General features: G+C 37.6%; 1 protein-coding gene across 2 annotated transcripts in view; it reads left to right on the top strand.

The window, feature by feature from the left end:
• Positions 1 to 11,126: 11,126 nt before the first annotated feature.
• LOC141513637 (E3 ubiquitin/ISG15 ligase TRIM25-like) overlaps positions 11,127 to 25,586 on the top strand; it is a 33,116-nt gene continuing 18,656 nt past the window's right edge. The window contains exons 1-4 of one of the 2 annotated variants that reach the window (XM_074223659.1): positions 11,127 to 11,830; positions 15,366 to 15,461; positions 16,398 to 16,631; positions 20,453 to 20,624. In XM_074223659.1, the coding sequence (XP_074079760.1) occupies positions 11,192 to 11,830; positions 15,366 to 15,461; positions 16,398 to 16,631; positions 20,453 to 20,624 (1,141 nt within the window). In that variant the 5' untranslated portion in view covers positions 11,127 to 11,191. The remainder of the gene's footprint in view (positions 11,831 to 15,365; positions 15,462 to 16,397; positions 16,632 to 20,452; positions 20,625 to 25,586) is intronic. The other variant, XM_074223658.1, reaches the window with a different exon arrangement.

Consider the following 25,586-nt stretch of genomic DNA (forward strand, 5'->3'; position numbering starts at 1 on the left):
CAACATGACTAATATGGAAATGGATTTAATTTAGTTATGTATGTATAATCTATATCAGATTCATGTCAGGGGAGGGAAATGAGAGTGAGAAAGAAAAATTTGGAACTCAAAATCTTAACAAAAAAAATGAATCTTGAAAACTCAAGCAAACATACAACAAAAAATCCCAAAGATTGAAATAAAAATTTAAAAAGAAAGATGAAGCTTTTATTTTTAATTGTGACATCTATTGTAGGGTACAATGTAAAGAAGACTGAATCTCAAGAAAAGGGAGGACCTCATTGGTTCAAGTGTATTCCTATCTCTCTGGTTTAGGGTAAGTCATAAAGTCTTTGGGACTCAGTTTCTCTATCTGTAGAGTGATAGGATTGGACTAGGTGGTCCCTGAGGTCCCTTCAATCTCTAAATCTTAGTTTATGGCTATGTATGAGCATCGCTAAGGTGGCACCATAATAGAATGCTGTCAGGGAGATTCATCTTCCTGAGATCGAGTTCAGTTTCAGCATACTTCTTAGTAAGTTATTTAACAATGTTTACTTCAGTTTCTTCATCTATAAAATGAGCTGGAGAAGGAAATGGCAAACTACTCCAGTGTCTCTGCCAAGAAAATCCTAAATAGTCATAAAGGCTTGGAGTAGACTAAACAACAAAAATTCATGTGTGGATATCACAGCAGTAAGACAGAAATAAAACAAATCCTGTTTAATATTTGTAATATTTGTGACAATGGACAAATTACCTTAACCTATCTGGGCCTCAGTTACTTTATAAAACACAAAGGTTAGACCTGATGTCTTCTAAGGTCATATCCAATTCTAAATCTATGACTCCCAAAAGGATCATCAATAATAGTTAATAGTTGTCAAAAATTTGAAGAATTCATATTAGAACATTCCTTGGTTGGGTAGCTAAGTGGCACAGTGGTTAAAGCACTTGCCCTGGAACCAGGGAGACCTGAGTTCAAATCCAGACACTTGTTACTCTAACTCTGTTAACTCTGGACAAATTACTTTATCCTGAATGCCTCACATGAAACAAAAAACAAAAATAGGGAGAAATAAAATGTTAAAAACTGAAGTATTTTAAATGTATCAAATTGACAAAATGAGAAAAATGAGAAAATTTAATGTTGGCAATACTTTAAGAAAACTAGTTTATTAATCCTCTGATAGCAGAATTGTGAATTGGACCAACCATTTTAGAAAGCAATGTGAAATTATGCAGTTAAAGTTTTCAGATTCTTCCTACATTCTTGAATCATCCACCACCCCCTTGTTCACTTTGCCCCTTAAAGATGGTGTAGGGTCCAAAATTATCAAATATGCAAAAAAACCCACTGAGGCAGAGCTTCAATGATCTGAGATGTCACCTTTCTCCAGGGTCTTACTATCATAGTACTTAATACCCAATAATTCAGAAGGGGCAAATTAAAATAGTCTTATAGGTTGGTAGACCTTGCTCATGATCTTCCAGGAGGACCAGAAATGATGCATCAGCATGGGTGGTCTCAGGATGGGCAAGGCAAGGTCATCTTTCCTATGTGCTCATAGGCTGGACTCCTCATATTGTATAAGAGGGTGGTCCAGAGATAGAAAAATAAGTTGGAGGACTTTCCATATCATGTGATCTCACCTACTGTGGACTTGGTCATGCACTATCACCTCAAAAGGGGGAGGGTTTCCAAACTTTCTTGTCTGGTAAATGAACTTTTTTTTTTAAGTTTGTTTGTTTTTTGCAAGGCTTATGGGGTTAAGTGGCTTACCCAAGGCCACACAGCTGGGTGTTGGATCTGAACTCAGGTACTCCAGACTCCAGGGCTGGTGCTCTATTCATGGCACCATCAAGCTGCCCTGGCAAATGAACTTTTAACAGGTTAATGACCAGTGAATTTAAAGTTTAGAGCTAGGGTAGCTAGGTGGCGCAGTGGATAGAGAGTTCAAATCCAGCCTCAGACACTTAATAATTGCCTAGCTGTGTGATCTTGGGCGATTCACTTAACCCCATTGCCTTAAATAAATAAAAAAAGTAAAATATAAAGTTTAGGGCTGATTTTTAAGAAAGAATTTGTCTTATTATCCCTAAATACAGTGTGTAAAAAATGTTATAAAATATGTCATTTCTAGAAGAATATTAATTGAACTTGTTAAATATATTAATAGATAAGTATGTCACTAATAATTATTACATTATCCTAATGGGATAAAAATCAAAAATAGATTTAATTAAAAGAGATAAAGAAGGTACCATAGATAATGAAATTATTTCGCTACTAAACATATGCATTGAATGGTATCAAATCCAAATTTTTAAAGAAGTGAGGAAACAGAAGAAAACAGATAGTAAAACTATTCCAGTGGGCTCAAATTTCTCCTCTCAGAAATAGGAAAATTTAAGCAAAAGAATAGTCAAGAAATAAGTTAAGGAACTGAATGAATTTTTAGAAATCTAAATACAATAAACTTTTGGAAAAAACTGAATGAGGATAAAAATGAATACACCTATTTCTTAGTTTTACATAGCACCTCCATAAAAAATTTACCATGTATTAGGACAAAAACCACTGATAACCAAATGCATAAATATTAAATATATTCTTTAGAAATCATAATGAAATAAAATTATATTCAATAAAAAGCCATGGAAAGATATATTAAAATTAATTGGAAACTAAATAATCTAATCCTAAACAATGAATGTGTCAAAGAACAAATCTTAGAAACCATAAAAATGGTAGTACTGTTAGCCTGCTGCTTACTTCAGTTTTTATGAAAGACATACTGACATCTTTTAAATTTTTTTTTTATTTTAAAGGCAATGGGGTTAAGTGACTCACCCAAGGTCACACAGCTAGGTAATTATTAAATGTTTGAGGTCAGATTTGAACTCAGGTACTCCTGACTCCAGGGCCAGTGCTTTATCCACTGCGCCACCTAGCTGCCCCAACATACTGACATCTTAACAATCGTTCCGTGTGTCACATCTGATTATTGACTCTGTCCCAGATAGCTATGTATGGAAGTAATGGAAAGGCCTGGAACAGCATCTGAAGGTTACTCTTGGTAGTTGGACTTTTTTGAAGACCTTCATCATTATCCTCTCAATCAGTTCCACTATGGACTTAACAACTTTGCCTCTCAGTTTGTATAAAAATATACTGCTGGAATATTCTGGATGCAAATCTTCATAAGATCATAAATATAAAGCTGAAAGGACCTCCCCCCAAATCTTAACAAATTCAAATTATCCCTTGCACAGGGATACAGAATCATTTTACTAGGTCATTCTGAGATTCCTGAATCAGCAAATTGGCAGAACACAATCTATATGGGATCCTCCCTTCATATTTGCACAATAAATTTGAAAGTTGGTGAAGATACCTAACCTCTCTATATTGATCCTTTTTTAGAACTCTCTAACATATACTTAAGAGAAATTACTTCCCCCCCACCTCCAAGGCCAGAAATCTTGAAATGGAGATTTGCTAATCTGGAGAATGCTTTCTGCCTTTTCACAATCCATTTATAATTAAAGTCATGTTGCTTGCCTTCTCAATGGATCTGGGAATGGTTGATGGGAGGGAGAGAATTTGGAACTCAACATTTTTTTAAAATGAAAGTTAGAGGGCAGCTAGGTGGCGTAGTGGATAAAGCACTGGCCTTGGAGTCAGGAGTACCTGGGTTCAAATGTGGTCTCAGACACTTAATAATTACCTAGCTGTGTGGCCTTGGGCGAGCCACTTAACCCCATTTGCCTTGCAAAAACCTTAAAAAAAATGAAAGTTAAAACAAACTATTAAAAACAAATGTGCAAAACATTTATATCAACTCTTGTCCAGCATATATTGCGAAATAACATTAACAATGTTTAAAAAAAGGATAGATATGAGAACATAAAGTAATGCAGAAAGATAACGAAATGGAAGAAAGCAGGATTAAAATAATCTATGCATTTACTGACTATACTTTGAAAACTTTAGTTGTATATTGAAGTAGATATCTCAGAAAACTGGTCAGAGTACTTCAGGTGTAGTGTAATTAGTGCAGAATCATCTTATCTCCTATTCTTGTCACTTTATTTTTAATGATGAAGTCAATAATTATATCTTTTTTTTGACGTGGATTTGAGAAGGGGGAAGGTTTTCATTGTTTGATCATTGAACTTGTCATCAAGAAAAATTCTTAGTTTTTCTCCCCACTTGAGCCAATCTCCCCAATCTTGAACAATTTTGGGGTTTTTTTTGTAAGACATTTGGTTTAAGTGACTAGTTCAAGGTCACACAACTAAGCAATTATTAAATGTCTGAAGCTGGATTTGAACTCAGATTCTCCTGACTCCAGGACTGGTGCTCTCTCCACTGTGTCACCTAGCTGTCCCTTATTATTTTTATTTATTTATTTTTTTGTTTTTGCAAAGCTTTGGGGTTTAGTGACTTCTCCAAGGCCACACAGCTAGGAAATTATTAAGTGTCTGAGGTCAGATTTGAACTCAGGTACTCCTGACTCCAGGGCCAGTGCTCTATCCACTGGAGTACCTAGCTGCCCCTATACTTGAACTTTTATAAATTGTGAGTGTCGAATTCTAAATTCATTCTTTTCCACTTTTATCTTGTTAGTTTAAGACTGAGATCTTTTTTGAGAATTCTGTCATTCAAACATTATATATTCTTTCTCGGTCTGTATCATGTATAGTGTTTGCTAAATATGCTCATATGTCATCATCCAAATCACTGATAGAAATGTTGGATAGAATAATAGAATATAGTCAAGGGCAAAGTGTAGAATAAGCCAAGATTAGGGGCAGCTAGGTGGCGCAGTGGATAAAGCACTGGCCCTGGAGTCAGGAGTACCTGAGTTCAAATCCGGTCTCAGACACTTAATAATTTCCTAGCTGTGTGGCCTTGGGCAAGCCACTTAACCCCATTTGCCTTGCAAAAACCTAAAAAAAAAAAAAGAATAAGCCAAGACTGGCAAAGTATATTAAAGTTAGCCAAAGATGATTTGAGATCTATATTAAGATTAAGAAGAAAATCAAAGGATGCTATAACTGGAATGGATGAGTTCTATAATGAATTACAGAGAGAAGGATAGAGTACACTCACCCACAATGTGTATATATAATGGAAAGCAATCTCAGAAAGGTCTAGGGGCAGGGGTGGGCATGGAGGAAGAATGGGAGATATGAAGGAATACAAGGAAGGTGGGAGGCATAAGTTCTGAGAAAGAGCATCCTAGAGATAGGAAACAGCTAGGGAAAAGGCATTTGGGAAGTTGGGAGGTAGTTATCTTGTGTAATGAGGTCAGTGTCACTGGAACCTAGATACATGGAAGAGATCAAATCTAAGATGAGTTGAAAACTAGAAAGTGCCCAGACTAAGAAGGGCTTAAAAGCTAACGAGAGAATTTTACATTTGTTCCTGGAGATTAGAGTCCCACTAGAGTTTACTGAACTAGAGTGAAGAGGGAGAGTATGAAATAGTGAGACCTGTACTATAATGACAATTTGAGAAGGAATTGAGCACTATGTGTGGGAAAGGAAATATCAGGGCAAGTTTTACAGAAGCTGTGGCACCTTGAAGGAAATGAAATATTTTAATAGAGATGAAGAGGGTGTATTAGGCATGACCTGTGTGATTGCAAAGTTTCAGGATCATTTAGTTGTCTAAATTGGCTGGAAAATAGTGTGTAAAGGGAAATGACAGTAAAAAAAGACTAGACAAGTAGGTTGGAACCAAATGAATTTACTTTGTGTTGAGACATTTTGAAAAAAAGAAGTGATGCTCTATGCTTTAGGGGGAAAAAGGAAAGAAAGAATAGAAGTTGATGTTGATAATGATGTGTGTCCTTCATTCTCCAAGAAGACCATGATATCAGACCATGACAAGCACATGAATTGGATTTGTGTGAGAGGGTGCTGTACAAAGTCACCAGAGCTAAGTCACTTTCTTCTCCAGAGTCATCTGGGTCCAGCAGCAAGATTTCAATTAGGACAACTGGAAATAGCCCTGGACTATAAGGTAATCATGGCTAAATGACTTGACCGATATTAAGCAGCTAGTAAGTGTGACTGAGGCTAGATTTGAATTCAAGTTCTCCTGACTTCAGGGCTAGTGCTCTACACACTATATCATCTAATTGCTGAAGAAGAAAAAGAAGAAAGGAGAAGGAGAAGGTATGAAAGAAGGAGAAGAAGGAGGAGGAAGAGAAGAAGGAGGAGAAGGAGGAAGATGAAGGAAGGAGAAGGAAGAAGAGGGAAGAAGAAAAGAAGGAAGAAGAAAGAAGAAGAAGCTGCGAAAGTTGGAAGAGAATGGGAGAGGAGAAAAGCAGCATCCAGAATGTTTCTTCATGTGGAAGACAACATGCTCTGTTGTTGAGTAATATCATATTCTCTATCTCGGGCTATAATTTTTTTAGAAGTTTTGTGATTGAACCTTGTTTCAAGTACTGCTTTTGACATACACTTATCGTATATCCCCCCAACCTGTTTTCTCTTCCATGTATCCAAGAATCATTTCAGCATTATTAAATGGTTGAAAACATTCAAAAGAAGAATACTATTTTGTGACAAATGAAAAGTTACATAAAATTCAAATGTTAGGGTACAGAAGTAAAGTTTTGTTGGAACACAGCCACCCCTGTTTCTGTATATATTGTCTAAGACTGCTTGTGAGTTACAATAGCAGAGTAGTTCTGACAGCACATGGAACTCTCATTACTTTGTATTACTGTTCAGTTCAGTACAAATCCAGTGAGGTAGTTATAACTTGACAGTTTTGAGTGCCAAGTATATTGTGTTGCAACATCTTATTTTTTATTATTATTATTATCAGTGTGTATGCATCATATCAAAGAAAGAAAAGAAGAGAAAAAATTTTATTACAACTTTTTGAGTTCAGGGCTGAGAAGTGAAAGATTGTAGTGTGGGGAAGGAGAGCCCTGATACTTGATATTTTCCAGTTCATATTCTCCAGTTGGTCTCTCAGGCTGGACTAGAGTCTGATTCACAGATCAACTACCATGGCTTCCAGCTCTGGATGAGGCTCACAGCATGGTCTAGGCTACTATGATGCATTTTTAGAAGAAGGTACAAGAATGTCATTTTTTGAGTGGAATATACTCTAGTGCCATCTGACTCTTGATTCCTCTCCCTGAAGTCTGCTTACATAGACTTTGCTGTACTCCCTTTTACCCTGAACACATTTCTGTTTCAAGTTGCCCTTACTGTGGGTTGGAATATTTCTTTTCTACTGTGGGTAGAAAATAGGAGCATTTAAAAATAGGAGCAAGGAGAAAGGTCAAGAGCCCATCTGAAGCTAAAGATGTTCTTCCTCCATAGTTGTCTCTCTTCTTGACTGTCATACATGGCTAGTTTACTCTATCAATAATCTTATGAAGGCAGAGCCATGACTTAACCCCATGGCTTCACAACCCTCCACAAAAAAAAGATCAGTGCCAATCTTCTCAGTCCATCTCTAGAGTTAATGATAAGGGTCAATAGCCTTCATTTAGTGACTCATGCTTTATGAATAATAATTTTGGCTACTGCTTTCAAGTCCCATCTCAAAAGAAATTGCCTCTAAAGTTTGACTGAGAAATGTGAGTGTGCAGAGGCAAGAAACAGAGGGAATTCTATCCAGAACTTCAAATTTTGTTTGGGGAACCTAGGTGGCACATTGGCTAGAGCACTGGCCCTGAGATCAGGAGGAACTGAGCTCAAATCCAGCCTCAGACACTTAATAATTACCTAGCTGTGTGAATTTGGGCAAGTCACTTAACCTCATTGCCCTGCAAAAACAAAAACAAAACAAAAATAAATCCAGCCTTAGATACTTAACAATTATCTAACTGTGTGAATTTGGGCAAGTCACTTAAACTCACTGCCTTGCAAAAAGTAAAAAAAAAGGGGGGGCAGCTAGGTGGCATAGTGGATAGAACCCTGGCCTTGGAGTCAAGAGGAGTGGAGTTCAAACCCAGCTTCAAATACTTGACACTTCCTAGCTATGTGACCTTGGGCAAGTCACTTACCCTGATTATCTCACATCCAGGGTCATCTCCAGGCTTCCTGGTTCATATCTGACCTCTGGATCCAGATGACTCTGGAGGAGAAAGTGATACTGGTGACTTAGCACAGCACCCCCTCCCCCCCTTACTCATGCTTGTCATGCTATCACTTCCCTGATGATCAAGTTTTGATTCAACCTCACACTTTTTATTCATCCCCCTAACCACATCTTCATTCCCTTTCTCAGTTTCTATGGTATGTATAAACTTTAGAAGTAGTGTGGCTTTGAGGATAGAGTAAGCTTTCACATCAAAGAAAAATTAGGTTCAAGTCCCAGCTTTGATACATACTAACTACATGACCCTAGGCAAGTGGTTTCATCTTTTAGTGTTCTAGGTAACACTTCTTTCTCCTTTCTCTGTATCCTCAAGGACATAATGGGTTAATAAATACTTGTTGACTTGATACTATAAATTCCTGAGAATGGGCTGCCTTATAACAGTAGAGGAAGTTTCCTCACCAAGTAATTCTGTCAATGAAATCAAACTGGGTAGAACAAAAGTTAAGTTCTTTTGGAGAGGACTAGATTAAGAGTGAGAGAGCCAAATTTAATGCAGATTGAGGCAAAAAACTAACAGGAAGTGGCTACCACTTTTCATTCATGATTAAGGTATTTGAGGAGGTTGGGAGGAGGGGCAAGCAGTAATTTTTTTTGGCTAAAAATGAAATAAGAAAAAGTTAGTTTTAATCCATGAAATTTTATTCTCTAGGATCTTACCTAACCCATGGATGGATGGTATCATTAACAATAACAAACATAAGCTTAATGAGGAAACAATATTTATAGAAATCTTACAAAGAATCATAAAATTTTGGAGGCCAACCAATCAGTTTACACATTGGTACATAAAGGTGTCACTAATTTGATTTATAATTTCTTTATCCTGTTCACAAAGTCTATTCAATTGTAAGAAAAACTGATAAGAATTGGGTTAGAAGGAAGATTCTCCTATTCTGGGATAACCAGATCTGTTCCAGCTTTCTCAGCATGGTTTTTAGAGCTGATTGTCTATACAACAGTGAAATCTAAACTTTTAAGCTTACATATGTAACCAGGGGAAACAAGTTGTATGAAACAGAGTCTGCCTTCAAATATGTATATATATATGTATGTATGTATATATATATATATATATATATTTTTTTTTTTTTTTAGTTTTTTTTGTAAGGCAAATGGGGTTAAGTGGCTTGCCCAAGGCCACACAGCTAGGTAATTATTAAGTGTCTGAGACCGGATTTAAACCCAGGTACTCCTGACTCCAAGGCCGGTGCTTTATCCACTACGCCACCTAGTCGCCCCTCAAATATATATTAATAGAGACAGAGACCTTGAAGAGGGCAGACATTAACATTCAGATTTAGGAACTCAATTAGAGGCTGATAAAACAATTTTGATCAGAAATATAGAGTAAGACTGAGTAAGAAATGTCTAATCTGATATGCTTTAATTTAGAATTAAATAGTTCTGATCTGTATTTCTGATCAAAAGTTGTTCTATCAGCCTCTAATTGAGATTTGAAAGTCTGGGGGGCTCTCCTCTGCCTTCCACAAAGTCCGGATCTCTAGTTATACATCTAAAAAGCAGGCTCTGCCTATGTGAAATAACTGAGTGCCCCACTAATTGCATCTGCAAGGTTGGCTTTCAAGTTGTGTAAATAATCAGAGTAAAGGCCATCCTGAGAAAGCAGAAAACTACTTTAGTTATTTAGATAAGAGACTGAACAAATTCTTGTAGTTATGACATTTTGGAAAGGGAGAAATTCCAATGTTTTATATGTCCATATCATATCTAATAACATAAAATATCAAGTCAGAAGAGGAGACTAGTCCTGGGCCAATTGAATTTTTGTCAGTTCTGACATAGAACAGATCTTATGGATACGTTAGAGAATCATAAAGTAATTAATGACACCTTTATTACAAATGTGTAACTTAATTGGTTGACCATCAAAATTCTATGTTCCTTTGTTAAAATTCTATAAATATTGATAATTTATTTAGTTCTGGGTTTGTATTTGCAGGGATGCCATTCATGGGTTTTGGTAAGATCCTAAAGAATTAAATTTCATTTATAAAACTAACTTTCTTATTTAACTTTTTTTAGCTCAAGGAAATTGTGGTTAACAGAAGTCACCTTCTTTTCTTTTTTTTGGATTTTTTTTTTTTTTGCAATGCAATGGGGTTAAGTGGCTTGCCCAAGGCCACAGGACTAGGTAATTATTAAGTGTCTGAGGCTGGATTTGAACTCAGTAACTCCTGACTCCAGGGCGGGTGCTCTATCCACTTTGCCACTTAGCTGCCACCCCCCCCCCCAACTGTGTTTCGACATATTGTGATCTTTTCCTTGTTCAAGATTCCTATAATGTCTTCTTTTCTTCTTGTAGTAGAGAGCCAAGTCAGAGGATATGCCTGTTTGGACAGCTCTCTCCAAGCTACAAAGTCCTCCATAACCTGTCTCCATCCTCCTTCAGTTTTCTTACATTTACTCCCCTCTACATACAATTCAATCTAGCCATACAAACCCCGCATGAGACCCCTTGCAGGAGTCCTTCTATCTCTGGACTCTGTATTTTTATTGGCTATCCCTCCCTCCAAGCCTGGAAAACTTTCTTCTCCTCATTCCCTTCTCTGGCTGTCTTTAAACTTCAAATGCTACCTTAAAAAAAGTAGAGAAGCAAAAAGCCTTACTACCACACACAAACCCCCCCTACACACACACACACACACACACACACACACACACACACACACACACACACACACACACACAAAAACAGAGAATAGAATGTAAGCTCTTCAAGGGATTATGACTTTGTGCTTTTATTTTTATTTCTGCCTTTCTTTGTATCCCTAGTGTTTAGTACACTGCCTGAGAGACACAGAAGGTTTTTAATAAATCTAGAGAAGGTTAAGTGAAATACAATTTACTTCTTAACCAGACTTGTTCCTTAAAGTCAGAGTATTGATAGTTTCCTTTAACAACCCCCAAGGCCATCCCCGCCCTGCCACTCTCCCCACGTGATTTCCCGTAACTCTTCTGTGCCCTCCCCTACAGCTAGTTTCTGTTCTCTCTTCTCGGGAACTCATTCTGGAGATTTATTCTCTTCCTCGAAGGCTGGCGGAGAGGACCGCGATGGCCGAGCTGCAGCCCCTGACCGACGAGCTGACCTGCTCCATCTGCCTGGAGGTCTTCGGGCAGCCCGTCACTACCCCGTGCGGACACAACTTCTGCTCGTCCTGCCTGGACGAGACGTGGACGGCGCAGAGCCCCCGCTTCTTCTGCCCCCAGTGCCGGGCCTGCTTCCAGACGCGGCCGCAGCTGAAGAAGAACACGGTGCTGTGCGCCGTGGTGGAGCAGCTGCGCCAGAGCCAGAGCCGCTGGGACGCGGAGTCGCCCCGCAGCGAGTCCCAGGACGGCGAGCCCTCGGCCCTGCAGTCGAGGAAGGGGGCCCGGGCCGAGGCGGCGGCGGCGGCGGCGGCCGGGGCGGTGCTCTGCGACTACTGCTTGCAGGCTCCCGCCGCCAAGACCTGCCTCACCTGCCTGGTGTCCTTCTGCCAGGAGCACCTGCGGCCGCACCTGGACAACCCCACGTTCCAGGGCCACCGGCTGCAGCCGCCCGTCGGGGACCTGAGCCGCCTCAAGTGCCTCGAGCACGGCCGCCTGCGGGAATTCTTCTGCCGTCCGCACGGCGTCTGCATCTGCTGCGTCTGCCTGGCGGGGCACAAGACCTGCCCCTCGGTGACCACGGACGTGGCCCTGACCGAGCTGAAGGTGGGCGGGGAGGGAGTCCTGGACCGAGCCCGGCCCCGGTCCCAGCCCTCAGCAGCTAGCGGGGTCGGGCTTAGCTTCCCTGCCTGGGGCCAGGGTTAGGAGAGCCGAGGAACCCGGCCCGGCTTGTGGGTGGGAGCGGGAGAGACCCCGAGCCTGGGGTCCTTTTGGGTCGCGGGTTAATTTCCTGGTTTGTAAAAGTGAGGCCAAGGCTCTTTCCTCCATTCCTTACACACATTCTCTTCGAAAATGAGGATGTTAGATTAAATGATCTCTGAGTCTTCCAGCTTTAAATTCCTGGATAAGAAACACAGGATCAAGGAGCCCTACTGTAAATCCTATGGTCTTTCTGTCTGTGTCTATCTGTGTTTGTCTAGCTCTCTGTCTCTTTCTGTTTGTGTGTCTGTCTCTTTCTCTGTCCGTGTGAATGTCTCTGTCTTACTCTGCCTCTATGTCTCTCCCAGGTCAAAAATGTCTCAAAATGTCTCTCTTAGTTCCCTATGTTGGAAGTTCTCTGTTGTATCTTCTAGTAAAATGTAAACTCTTTGACAGCAGGAACCTTTTTTGTATATTAAGTATGTATATTAAGTACCAAGGGATCTAATAAATTCTTGAATTGATCTTACAGTTAAACAATTATTTTTTATTTTAAAATTTTGAGCTCTAAAAGTCTCCTCCTCCCTATTTTCACCTTTTTAAATTTTTTTGCTTTTTGTCATTTTTCCCCTTTTTTGTTCTGTCTTCTTTCATGGAGTGACTAATATGGGAGTATATATATAACACGATTATACATGCATAACCTATATCAGATTACTTGCTATCCAAGAGTGGGGAGAGGAAAGAGTAGGAGGGAGAAAACTTTACAAAAATTAATGTTGAAAATTATACTTACATATAATTGTTAAAAAAATTCCTCCTTCCAGCCCCTCCCAGACCCATAGAGAAGGCAAGCAATAATACCCATTATTCTTGTGAAGTCATGCAAAGCATACCTTTTTCTTTTTAATGATGAAAATTAGTTCCTCTACACACATTCCTTTTTTTTTTTTAGGTTTTTTGCAAGGGAAATGGGGTTAAGTGGCTTGCCCAAGGCCACACAGCTAAGTTAATTATTAAGTGTCTGAGACCAGATTTGAACCCAGGTACTCCTGACTCCAGGGCCGGTGCTTTATCCACTGCGCCACCTAGCCACCCCTGATTCCTTTCTTCTTAATCTAAATTTTCTGAGAGTTTGAAGAAGTTTTTGGTGGCTGTATTTAAAAATATATAAAATTTTATTCCCCCCAGTTACATATAAAAAGTTTTTAATATTCATTTTTGTAAAAATGGAGTTCCTAATTTCTCCCTTCCTTCTGTACCTTCCCCTTCCCTGACACAGCAAGCAATTTGGTATAAATTATACATGTTCAATCCTGCAAAACATATGACCTTATTAGTCATGTTGTGAAAGAAGACACAGGCTCAAAAGGGGGGGGAAGCACACACAAAATGCAGAAAGTGAAAAATAGTATATTTGCTTCTGCATTCTACAACCATCAGTTCTTTCTCTGGAGAAGAACATTTTTAATTCTGAGTCCTTTGGAATTGTCTTGGTTTCATTGTATTGCAGAGAATAGCCAAGACATTCACAGTTAATCATCATACTGTATTGCTATTACAATGTTCTCTTGGTTCTATTCATTTCCTTTTGCATCAGTTAATACAAGTTTTTCCAGGTTTTTCTGAGAACATGCAACTCATCATTTTATATAACAGAACAGGATTCCATTATATTCATATATACAACTTGCTTAGCTATTTGCAAATTGATGATCATTCCCTCAATTTTCAATTCTTTGCCCCTATAAAAAGTAGTTTAAAAAAATTTTAAGGTCTAAACTCTTTCTGCTCCTTTTCTTCCCTTTCCCCTCCTTGAGAAGACAAGTGATTTGTTGTGATTAGACATATGTAGGCATGCTATTAATCATGTTGCAAAAGAAAATATAGACAATGTAGAATAAAGGAGATTGGATGGTCTCTAAAATTGTTTCCAGTTTTAACATTCTAATTGTGACTCATCCAAGGTAATACAGCAAGTTAGTAGCAGTCTACCTGTAGTTCCATCATTTTATCTTCTCAAATTCCTGACCCCATAACATCTGAGTTCCCTTCTAGTTCTGTGGTTCTGTAATTTCTATTAAGAGGCAAACTTTTTTTGTTGTTGTTTGTTAATCTAATAAGGTGAGGTCCTATAATTGGGGCTTTAAACAGGACACATATCCTTGACTTGCTTTCAGAGTAACTTTATGCTGACCTTAATTTCCCTACTATTACTATGTTAGCACTTGTTTAATGCAAATTTGGCTTTAAGATCAGGCTCTGGATTCTGTACTGAATTGAGGAGATGGACTGTCAATGATACAGGGGAAGTGAAGTTCTTTCCTATGTGCCCAAGAGATTATATGTGACCTTGTTATCAAAAGGCTGATTTCATTCCCATTCCATTTCTATGGTCCATACCTTGTTTGAGCTTGGAAACACTTTTTCCCTGAACTTGCTGTGTGACCTGAGACAAGTCATGGTAAAAATGTGAGAGCTACAAGTAACCTTAGAAATCCTGGACTTGGGAGGACTCTACCTTTTTTGAATATCTATCCCATGAAAAAGTCTTCTCAGAATAATGTTTTCAGATGCAAAAAATAAAATATAATACATGAGATCATTAAAGAAACCAATCATAGAGAAATATAGTTGGACTATTAAAAGAATAAGTTCACAGACCCCAAGTTAAAAACAGCTAATATTGTCCCATACTTCCTATTTTACAAGGCAGATGTCTGAGATGCAGAAAATTAAATGACTTGTCTAAGGTCTTGCAGCAAGTTTGGAACTCTGATTATTTTCATTCAACTGTAAAATGGGAGAGATAACTCACATCTATATCACAGCATTGTTTGGGAGATTAAAAATGAATCATTTCAAATGAGAGGAAAGGCATGTGAGAGTGCTTTGAAAATGAATTATTTTTAAAATCAAATTTTTTACTGTTTGATTTTTTTTACTATTTTTTTAGGTTTTTTTTTTTTTTGCAAGGCAAATGGGGTTAAGTGACTTGCCCCAGGCCATACAGCTAGGTAATTATTAAGTGTCTGAGACTGGAATTGAACTCAGGTACTCCTGACTCCAGGTCCGGTGCTCTATTCACTGTGCCACCTAGCTGCCCTCTATGATTTTTTAAATTAATTTTTTCTCAGAACTTAAATAACTAAAATGATCTTTTCCACATATATAATTATATAAAAATATGATATATATAAAATATATTTAATTATAAATATATTACATGTATTTACATATATTACTAATATATTACATATATTACAAATATATATAAATATATCACATATATAAAATGAACAGAAAAAGAGATTTTCATGGAAAATTAGTTCTTTACAAATATATAGTGTTTAGGTTGGAGCATCGTGGGTGTTGGGCTGAGGAAGGAAAATTGCTAATTAATCACTTCAATTTCTCTCACCCCTGTTATTTTTCATTGTAGTCCAAGATGAAGCAGCAGTTAACAACCGTATATGAACATTTCAATAAGGCTACAAGTGCACTGAAAGATGTAAACTTGAAACAACATGCAGTCCAGGTAAATAAGCTGTGTCTTTACCAGTGATCCAGGATTAGGTAACTATCTCCCTGACTCCCAATTGTCCCATTTTAGTGGAGATGTTGGCAAATTGGAGGCATGGCCTGGGGATCCCAGGATTAGAGAGGCCCATTTCTGAAATCTTTTGGTTCAATTTGAAGATTAGAGTTTTCAAATATTTGGAGCTCTACCACAGGAAAGATGGATTTGATTGATTCTATGAACAAGGAGAGGGCAAAACTAATGGTTGGAAGAGGCCTATTTCAGCTCACTGTCATTCCAGTTTACTAATAAGAACTTTCTACCATTTAAAGTTATCTCTCCACGGAACTGGTTGTTTTGTGAAGTAGTAAATTCCCCATCCCTGGGGATGGGAGGAACTACTTTTTGGAGATTGTTGGAGAATCAGGAAGGTAGGATTAAATGGCATCTAAGGTTCTTTCCAACCCAAAGATTTGATGTTTCTAGAGGGCTTAAAAGTCATTCTATTCTCCTAGATTCCTAGAGAATCAAAGTTGAGGTTGGAAATCCTAGTTCCAAGCCAAACAACAAATTATTTAAATCATTGATTTAATAGGTAACCTTTGAGTCTTGGACCCAATTCCTTCTTTGACTGCTAAGTAGAAATTTTGATAAATTGAGGGCCATACCCAGAGGTTCCCATCTAGGAAAAGAGAGACTCATACCTGAAACCATGATTAGAGTCTTCAAATGTTTGGAAGTTTACCATGGGGAAAATGAATCAGATTGATTCCCTTTGTAATCAGAGGGCAGATGTTGCCCTCAGCTTGTTTTAGCTTATCTAACACTGCTCTCCTGAAATGCCTGTGATGGGGTAGGGAAGAACTCTGTAGATGCATGTAGATCCAGAGAACTGGGACTGTGTCATCCGATTTAAAGCTACACTAAATCAAACTATTTCTTTGGATCCCTTAGGAAACAGCAGCCAGAAAGATGGACTTGTTGAAACGTGAATATGAAGAAATGAAAGTCCTCATTGAATCAGAGGAGAAGAGTTCTCTGTGGAAGCTGAAAGAAGAAGAAAAGAGAGTTTTGGACAAATATGACATTGTTCAACAGGTCCTGCTCAAGAAGAAGAAGGAAATTGAGTCTATGAAAGAAGATATTGAACTTTTGCTCACAAAATATGATGACATTGCCTTTTTGGAGGTGAGTCCTTTTTAAGTCAATCCACAAGGGTTTTATTGAATACCTGCCTTGCCTCTTGCAAGGCTAACTATTTCCCTCCTTCCTCTTTTGGGAGTGTTATTATTATTGTTCTGGACCTGTGATTTCATCAGAGTAAGGAACTCCTAATGTGGAAATTTCCAATGAGCAAGTGATCTATAATTTAGCCTCAGAGAGTGGTCAAATGTTGGAGCAAATAGAACTCTGGACCTAGAAGCAGGTTAAACTCAATAAACCTGAGTTTAAATATTGCTTCAGACACTCTGTGAAAAATCACTTAAACACTATCCATTTCAGTTTCTTTACCTGTAAAATGGGAGTAGTAATAGTGCTTCCCAGGATTGTTGTAAGGATAAAATGAGGTAATGTTTTGAAAATCCTTTGCAAACCTTAAAGCATGATCTGTTAGCTTCTATAATATTATTTTTTAGTTACTTAGAGATCTACTGCATTTTAATTTCTTTACATTTGCATTGTTGTAGTTATTTTGTATGTATTATTCCTGGTTTTACTCACTTCATTCATCATCAGGTTTTTATTTTTTTGTTTATTTATTTATATTTTTATTTATTTTTGTTTTTGCGAGGCAAATGGGGTTAAGTGGCTTGCCCAAAGCCACACAGTTAGGTGGTTATTAAGTGTCTGAGGTCAGATTTGAACTCAGGTACTCCTGACTTCAGGGCCAGTGCTCTATCCACTGTGCTAACTAGCTGCCCCTCATCATCATCATCATCAGGTTTTAAGAAGCTTTCTATATGTTTTTTGAACCCACATTTATCATTTCTTATCATCCAATACTATTGTATTACATTCATGTTGCCTTTCCCCAAACAATGTACACATTTTATTTTCAGTTCCTTACTACAAGACTGACATGAATGTTTTTGTACATATCGGTCTTTTGTTTTGACTTTGAATTCCTTGGGCTCTTTGCACTAGTATCTCTGGGTCAAAGGATTTGGATATTTCAGTCACCATTCTAGGGTCATTTCAAATTGCCATTCAAAACAGCTGAACTGACTCACAGCTCCACTAATAGCATATTATTATGCTTGTCTTTCTGCATCACCTCCAGTATTGATTCTTTTTTTTTTGGTCATTTTTGCCAATTTCTTGATGTGAGATGAAGCCTCAGAGTTATTTTAACTTGAATTTTTCTTATTATTTAATGATTTGGAACATATTGTCAAGTGGTTACTTATAGTCCACAGTTTTTCTTTTAAAAACTTTATAGCTTTTGGCCACTGATCTTCTTAGAACAATGACTCTTGCTATTAAACATTTGTGCCCAGATGCTTTGATTTTGAATATTATTGGATAGTAAGAAATGATGAATATATAGAGTTCAGAGACATATGAGAAAGTCTGCTTGAAGATGATATGACTGAAGGACTCTCCTCCCTGCTTTGTTCTCATAACCATCTAACACTGGCTCAGTATTAGAACTTTTGTAGGGACTAGAAGATGTGGATTCTTCCTCCATTTATGTGTAGATTCTTCCTCTGCCTTAATTTGAATATAGTTTCATTTGATCTGTTTAATTACGGAGAGGGAGACCCACAGACTCATTTGTCCCAGGTCCTATACTTCCCCAGCATAGAACTTAGTTATGCACTTCTCCCCACACCCTAGAAATTCCCTGCCTACTATCAGCAAAACGTTTCCTTTCAGATGTTTTTTCTAGGAGTTGGGATCTTTGTAGGTATAATTTTACCTGATTTCCTCATGTGGCCAGTGACATATATGTCCATGAAAGTTTGATCATATGGAAGGTAGTGTAGTATAATGATAGAGAGCTGACCTCAAAGCCAGGAAGATCAGGTTCTCCCTCAGACAGATACTGCCTATGGGCAAGTTGATTAACCTCTCAAGAGAAGATGCTGACCTGCATCAGTAGAAGTAGTTCCTTTTATCAATGAAATTCCAAACCCAGTTCCTGTCCTTATCCTCAGCTTCAGAGTGCCATTTGTGCAATAGCAATGCTATCTAGACCTAAAAAAAAAGATGAACTTTGAGATATTGGATAAGATGCTTTTTTCTCTGAATTACAGTATCCTTGATAAAATTCAATTCAAGAAACAGTGAATAGGGTTTATGGCTACCAAATTGACAATCCTTGCTCTCAATAGGTGGTAGTTGAATAGATGGAGATAGGAAGATATACTAGAGGTTATTTGAGGAGGGAGATTAGACTAACATTGGAGCAAATCAGGGAAGCTTTCATGGCCACTGGGAACTCAAGGATATTGAGAAGCAGAATGGAGGAAGGAGTGCATTTTTTTCCTTTTTAAAATATTTTATTACGGCTCTTTTACATCTCTGTCACTTTCCACTGACAGTCTCCCTCATAACAAATCAGAATATTGAGCAAAATACAATAGCCATGTCAGAAAATACTTCCCATCTTCCTTGTGGTCCAGTAATTCTTGGAAAATAGATAAGAAGCATGCTTCCCCCAGAAGCCCTCAGAAATCATGATTGGTCACTTCCTTGATCTGCCTTTTGGAGGCTTGCAAGGTACCTTCCCTGTCATTTACCTTGTTCTGGTTCTGCTTAGTTTACTCTGCTTCTCTTTAAGCATTGGTCATTCCATATCAGGATGTATTGCTATTGCTTATCCACTTTGTAATAAACAAGGGCTGTTAAAAAACATTTTCTGTAGTTCCATGGGATCTTTGGAAGGAGAACATTCCAAGCATGAGAGCCAATCATGAGAGCTGTGGATAGAGTACTGACTCTGTAATCAGGAGGACCTGAGTTCAAATATGGTCTCAGACACTTAATAATTACATAGTTGTGTGACCTTGGGCAAGTCACTTAACCCCACTTCCTTGCAAAAGCAAAAAAACAAAAAAAAAAGAAACAAAACCATGGAGGAGGCAGGAGATGAAATAGCAATACTGGAACACAAAGAGTTAATGATAGGGATACAGTGGATAGAGAACTGACCCTAGAGACAGATGGACCTAAGTTCAAATCAGTACTCAGACACTTGACACTTAACTACTTGTGTGATCCTGGACAAGTCACATAACCCCAATTGTCTTGTTCTCTTACCCCCCCCTCCCCATAAAGAGTTAATGAAGGGGAATAGTTTAAGATAAAGCTGGAGAGGTAAGAAGGAGCCAGATTAGTTAGGACTTTAAAAGGCAGGTTAGGAAGTTTATTGGCAATGGATAACCAATGAAAGGTTTTGATCAGGGAAGCAATAGTGATCAGGCCTATGCCAGTGGAAGATTTTATTGGCAGCTATATGAAGGATGGTTTGGAGGGAGGAAACTGAAAACTCAGTGACCTATTAGGAAACCATTAGAAAAATCCTGCTATTGGGGTGGCTAGGCAGTGCAGTGGATAGAGCACCAGCCCTGGAGTCAGGACTACCTGAGTTCAAATACGTCCTCAGACACTTAATAATTACCTAGGTGTGGGGCCTTGGGCAAGCTACTTAACTCCACTTGCCTTGCAAAAATCTTAAAAAAAAGAAAAAGAAAAATCCTGCTATGAGGTAATATGGGTATGGAAGAGGAGGTAATGAATATGAGAGATGGTGTAGGGTTAAGTGTAGGAACCATTTGCGTATAGGATAGGGGCAAGTAGAGGGATAGAGCAAACATGATTTCTACATTGCAAAACTGCATGATTTTGAGGGAACCTTTGAGATGTTTCAGTGCACACCCTCATTTTCAGCAGAGAAAACAGGAATGTTCATTGAGGGGGTTGGACTAGGTGGTCTTTAATCAAAGACCCATTTGTGATTCTCTGAAGCTTAACTTCCCAGGCTAATCACCTGGCTTTTTTTTTAGAAAGCCTCGAAACTGCAAGAACTTTTCATCAAGCCTGTGTATGTACCAAAGAATGAATTAAACCAAGAGATGATCCACAGCATTTATCAAAATGCCTTCTTCCTTAAAGAAGTTTTAAAACATAAAATAAATGTCTTTCAAGAGAAGAAAACAGAGGAGGCATCTAATTCAGGTAACCACCTTTTTTTAAAAAAGTCAACTGTTTTGATCTTAACAAACATCAAATCCAACTGGGGTTTCCATATTTATAGTAGAAAAAAACTGTAGACTTTTATTATAAATAGCTTACTTTTCTTTTAAAATATATAATAAATTCACCAGGTATCTTTCAAAACTCTTGCTTATCTATGGCTCTTTCTGGCCTTCTTTCTGCTTTCTCTCGATTGAAAAAAATACTTAAATGACTTAAATTAATTTTTTTCCCTTTCTTTTTTCTTTTTTCTTTTTACCTCTCCCTAGCCCCTTCTTTCTCCCTATGATCTCCATTTGGAATAAAAAGTCCTTGTGACATTTATATATAGTCAAACAAATCAAAAACCCACATTGACTATATCTGAAAATGTATATCTTATTCTTCATCCTGAGTCCCTTTCTTTTCTGTCAGCAATTAGATAGCATATATTTCCTCTATCAGTCTTCTGATGAGTCTTATTGCATTGATCAGAATCCCTAAGACTTTCAAAGCTGTTTTTTTCTTTATTCTAATGTTATTAATGTTAAAAAAAAAAGTTCTCTTGGTTCTGACTACTTCACCCTGAATCAGTTTATATGAATCTTTCAAAATTTTTCTGGATTATACCTGTCACCATATCTTGCTAGGCCCAGAATTAATAGTCATCATAGTTGGAACTAAAATTCTGTTCTGGATGGTGAGGTGAGGTAGTATGAATGAGTAGTTTTGGGGGGAACTGAAAAATCTCTGTATCTTGGAGAAGTCGGAGAAGGAATGAGAGTTGGTACTGTTTCAAAACCTTAATCTCTTCCATTGAGTCTGTGTAGTGTTTAAAGTAACAGGCAGGTTCTACACTATTTTTCTATCCTTACTACACATTGTTCTTTTTCTTACATTCTGCGTGAAGAGTTGGCATTCTCTCAATTCTCAACTGTCTACCTTTATATAGGTTATCCCAATTTTCCTTCAAAGCAGGAATACCTTCTGCACTTTCTGCATTAGTCTCTTCTTAATTAACATCCATCCCAATTATCTTTTTTTTTTTGGTTTTTGCAAGGCAATGGGGTTAAGTGACTTGCCCAAGGTCACACAGCTAGATAGTTATTAAGTGTCTGAGACTGGATTTGAACTCAGGTCCTCTTAACTCCAGGGCTGGTGCTCTATTCACTGCCCCCTACCTGCCCCAATTACCTTGTATTTTAAAGAATCATAAAATTTTTGTATTGAAATGCTCTTGGTGATTATTTACACCAATCCATATATAAAAAGAATCCTCTGAAGAAACTAAAATTAATCCTACTTTGATTCTATATTGTTATGATTTTATATGCTAATTGAATCTGTATTTTCCTTGTTACCTTTCTATATCCTTGAGTTGTTCTCTGAGTTAAAGTTATACTTAATAGAAAAGTTGTTTTCTCTCATACTGGTAACCCCTGGGATGCTTCCATGACATCTGTTTGTTATCTTTAAGCCCCACAAGTTAAACTGGCACCATTCTCAAAAAAAAATTTCATCAGTCATTGCTTGTCCTTGTGCAATTAGGGGAGTTTTCCTCTCTTCCAAGGAGATTTGTTTGATAGTTTTGATCCCCTAGCAAAGAAAGGGATTCAGGGTCCTGCATTATCCTGGTTGCCCTCCTCTGGACTCTCTCCAGCTTACTAATATTCTTAAACAACAGCAACAAGAACTGAAAACAACATTCCAGATGAGGTTTGATTAGGGAATTGCACAGTTACTCTATCATATCCTTATTCCTGGAAACTATTCTCCTTGTGCAGTGCAGGATTTCATTAGATTTTTTGGCTTCCACATCAATCACATTGCTGATTCATATTAAGCTTGTAGTCTACTAAAATTCCCAGATCTTTTAAAGAATAACTGCTGTCTAAGCATGCCTATCCCATCTTGGACTTGTGAAGTTGATTTTTTTTTGGACCCAAGGGTTAGGACTTGGAATCTCAAATGGTTTTCATCTTATTAGATTCAACCCAATATCCTAGGAAGTATAGATTTTTTTTAGTCCAGTTGTTTTTGAATTCTGAGTCTATCATTCACTAGCTTAGCTCTATATTTTCTCTGTGTAAAGTTTCATGAGCATTCTATCTATGTTATTTTTTGGCCATTTTTTTAGTCCCGTCTGATTCTTCATGACCCCATTTGGGGTTTTCTTGGCAAAAATACTGGAGTGATTTGCCTTTTCATTCTACAGTTCATTTTACAGATGATGAAACTGAAGCAAGTAGGGTTATGTGATTTGCTCAGGGCCACACAGTGTCTGAGCATTTCTTCTATATATTTATCTGAAACACTGATAAAAATATTAAATACCACAGGGCCAAACATAGACCTATAGAGTACTCTCTTGGAGATCTGTCATAATGATAATGAACTATTAATATTCTTTGAGTTAGACTATACAATTAGTTATGTCTGATCCCTTTCTTTTTATCTTTTCCATAAGAATAGTATGAGCAAAGGTGTATCAAAGAACATGGGAGGAAGGAAAGGAAAGGGAGGGGAAGATTAACCTACATTATTCACATTTTCTCCATCACTTTAAGTTTCAATAATTAACAATACAAAAGCAAATCTCATTTATAGTATGTGTGAATGCTCATACTGAAAATTTGATAGTTGACTCTTGTTAATTGATTGGAGCTAGTATTAGTACTTACTGAGTATGAGGCACTTTTTTAAGAACTTAACTAATATTCAGGTAAACTCTATGCCACTCCTTTCATCTATTTGTTGAATTATCCTGACAACAGGGCAACTTGGCTCTTTGATATTATTGCTTCTTTCTAGAAATTCATTAACTCATTCTTTAATGACCTAGCTAAGAATTTCCCACCCTTTTTTTGTATATTGAGATGATATTTGCCATTCTCTGACCCTGTGGCATCTCTCTCATTTCCTGTGATCTCTTAAATATTACTGATAATGGGAAAACAATCATGTTTATCAATTCTTTTAGTATCCAAGGATATAGTTGATCAGTGTCAGGTGATATGTAGTCATCAACATCAGGTAAATATTCTTTTATATTTATCATCTGTTACCTGATCTTACTTGTTATTTTTGTATCTTACCCCACCTCTATTAAATCTAAGTTGTTCAGTGAATTCCCTATGCATCCACAATAATCTCTTCAGTCCAGTCTCATTTTCCCTTATCATTGAGATTGTTTACTTTTGCTTCTTCAGAATTTTATCCTTGAGAATTTTTTTACTCTTCTTGAACTGACTTTCCTTATATCATTTTACTTATCTTTCCTTTGTATGCACTGAGGTCTGCTTTCCCCAGATCCAGGGTGCATGACAGACTGCCTGGATCTCCTCTTCTTCTCCATTACAAGCTCCAAAGTATATCCACTTCCTCCTTAGTGTTCCTATTTTTTCTACTCCAGTAATTGTGTTACTCCCAATTGGTGAAAATCAGGTCCAGAATAGAATTTCCTTCTCTGCTTTTTGAAGGATGAACTTCACTTTGGTAAGTCAAGAACTTATTATCTGTTCTGTTTATGGCAAAGAGAGAGTTCCAAGCTACATAAGTGAAATGTCCCATCACTACTATAGTATGTAATCTTGTAATCCATCCCAGGCTCATAATCTGATTCTGTACTCTTCATTTCTCTTTTCATTTAAATGGTCTGTAGTATAACTTTGATAAAAAAAAATCTCTTTTGATTCTCTCTCCATTGACCTGCACCAAATACATTCTCCCATCCTACCCCCATATTTCCTTATATGAGTATATCTTTTCAATATTCAATGTTACACCCCCCCCACCTTTTACCTATTCTATTTCTTTTGAATAAGGTATACTGAGCAGAGTCTTAATCCTCTCCTGGGTTTCATTCTCCCAAGTCTCACTGATATTTCTGAAGTCAAATTTATCTCTTTGCATTAGTAATTGTATTTCATTTTGCTTGTTGCCTAAAACATTTGAGACCACAGGTTTTACTATTAGACTCTTTCTTGTATTTTGACTCCTGTGAATTTTAGGGGATCTCATTCTCAATTTAGGGGCTCTCAAAATTTTAGGGGTCCCTTCCTTCATTTTATGTCATTTACCTTGAGAAATTTAGTCAATTTGATCCTTTCTCCATAACTTTTAGTTTAAAGCTCAAATGATTAGATTGATAAGGCACCCAGCAAATTTCCAGGCAACTAGATGACTCAGTAGATAGAGTGCTGGGTCTGGAGTCAGGAAGATATGAGTTGGAATCTCTCAGACACTTATTAACTATGTGACCCTGGGCAAGTCACTTAACCTTTGTTTGCCTTAGATGAATCTAAGTGGTTCAGTAGCTATAATGTTGAACCTGGAGTCCTGAAGACCTGAGTTCAAATCTATTCTCATATTCTCAGTGGCTTTGTGATTCTGGACATTATTTAACCTCTGTCTGCCTAATTCACTGGAAAAAGGGAAAAGGCTAACCACTCTACTATCTTTGCCACAAAACCCCCAAACAGGTTCATGAAGAGTCAGACATGACTGAATGACTAAACAACAACATAACTCCAACCCTGCTAAGAAATCTGTCATCTATATATTTTAAGCCATGGTCAAGAAGTTCAAATCTCATTTTAAAACACCCCTATCTTAGACAACTGTTGATAGCTCTAATTAATTTCTTTGTAACCCTTTCATTCAGGAGACAACAGTGAGGAAAACAAATCAATGCCTCAGTTTCTTGTCCAATTTCTTAATAATCACAGACAATACATTCTTAGGTTACTTTTTATGGCACCGTTTAATGTTTATGAGTTGTTTTAGTTACGTCTGAATTTTTATGGATCCCATTTAGGGTTTTCATGTCAAAGATAAGAAGTGTTTTGCCATTTCCTTATCCAACTCATTTTATAGAAAAGGAAGCTATGGCAGGAGAGTTAATTGACTTTCCCAGGGTCACACAGTGAGTTTCTGAGGTCAGATTTGAACTCAGGTCTTTCTAAC

This window comes from Macrotis lagotis, chromosome 2 (assembly GCF_037893015.1).
Source record: "Macrotis lagotis isolate mMagLag1 chromosome 2, bilby.v1.9.chrom.fasta, whole genome shotgun sequence".
NCBI classification, from domain to species: Eukaryota; Metazoa; Chordata; class Mammalia; order Peramelemorphia; family Peramelidae; genus Macrotis; species Macrotis lagotis.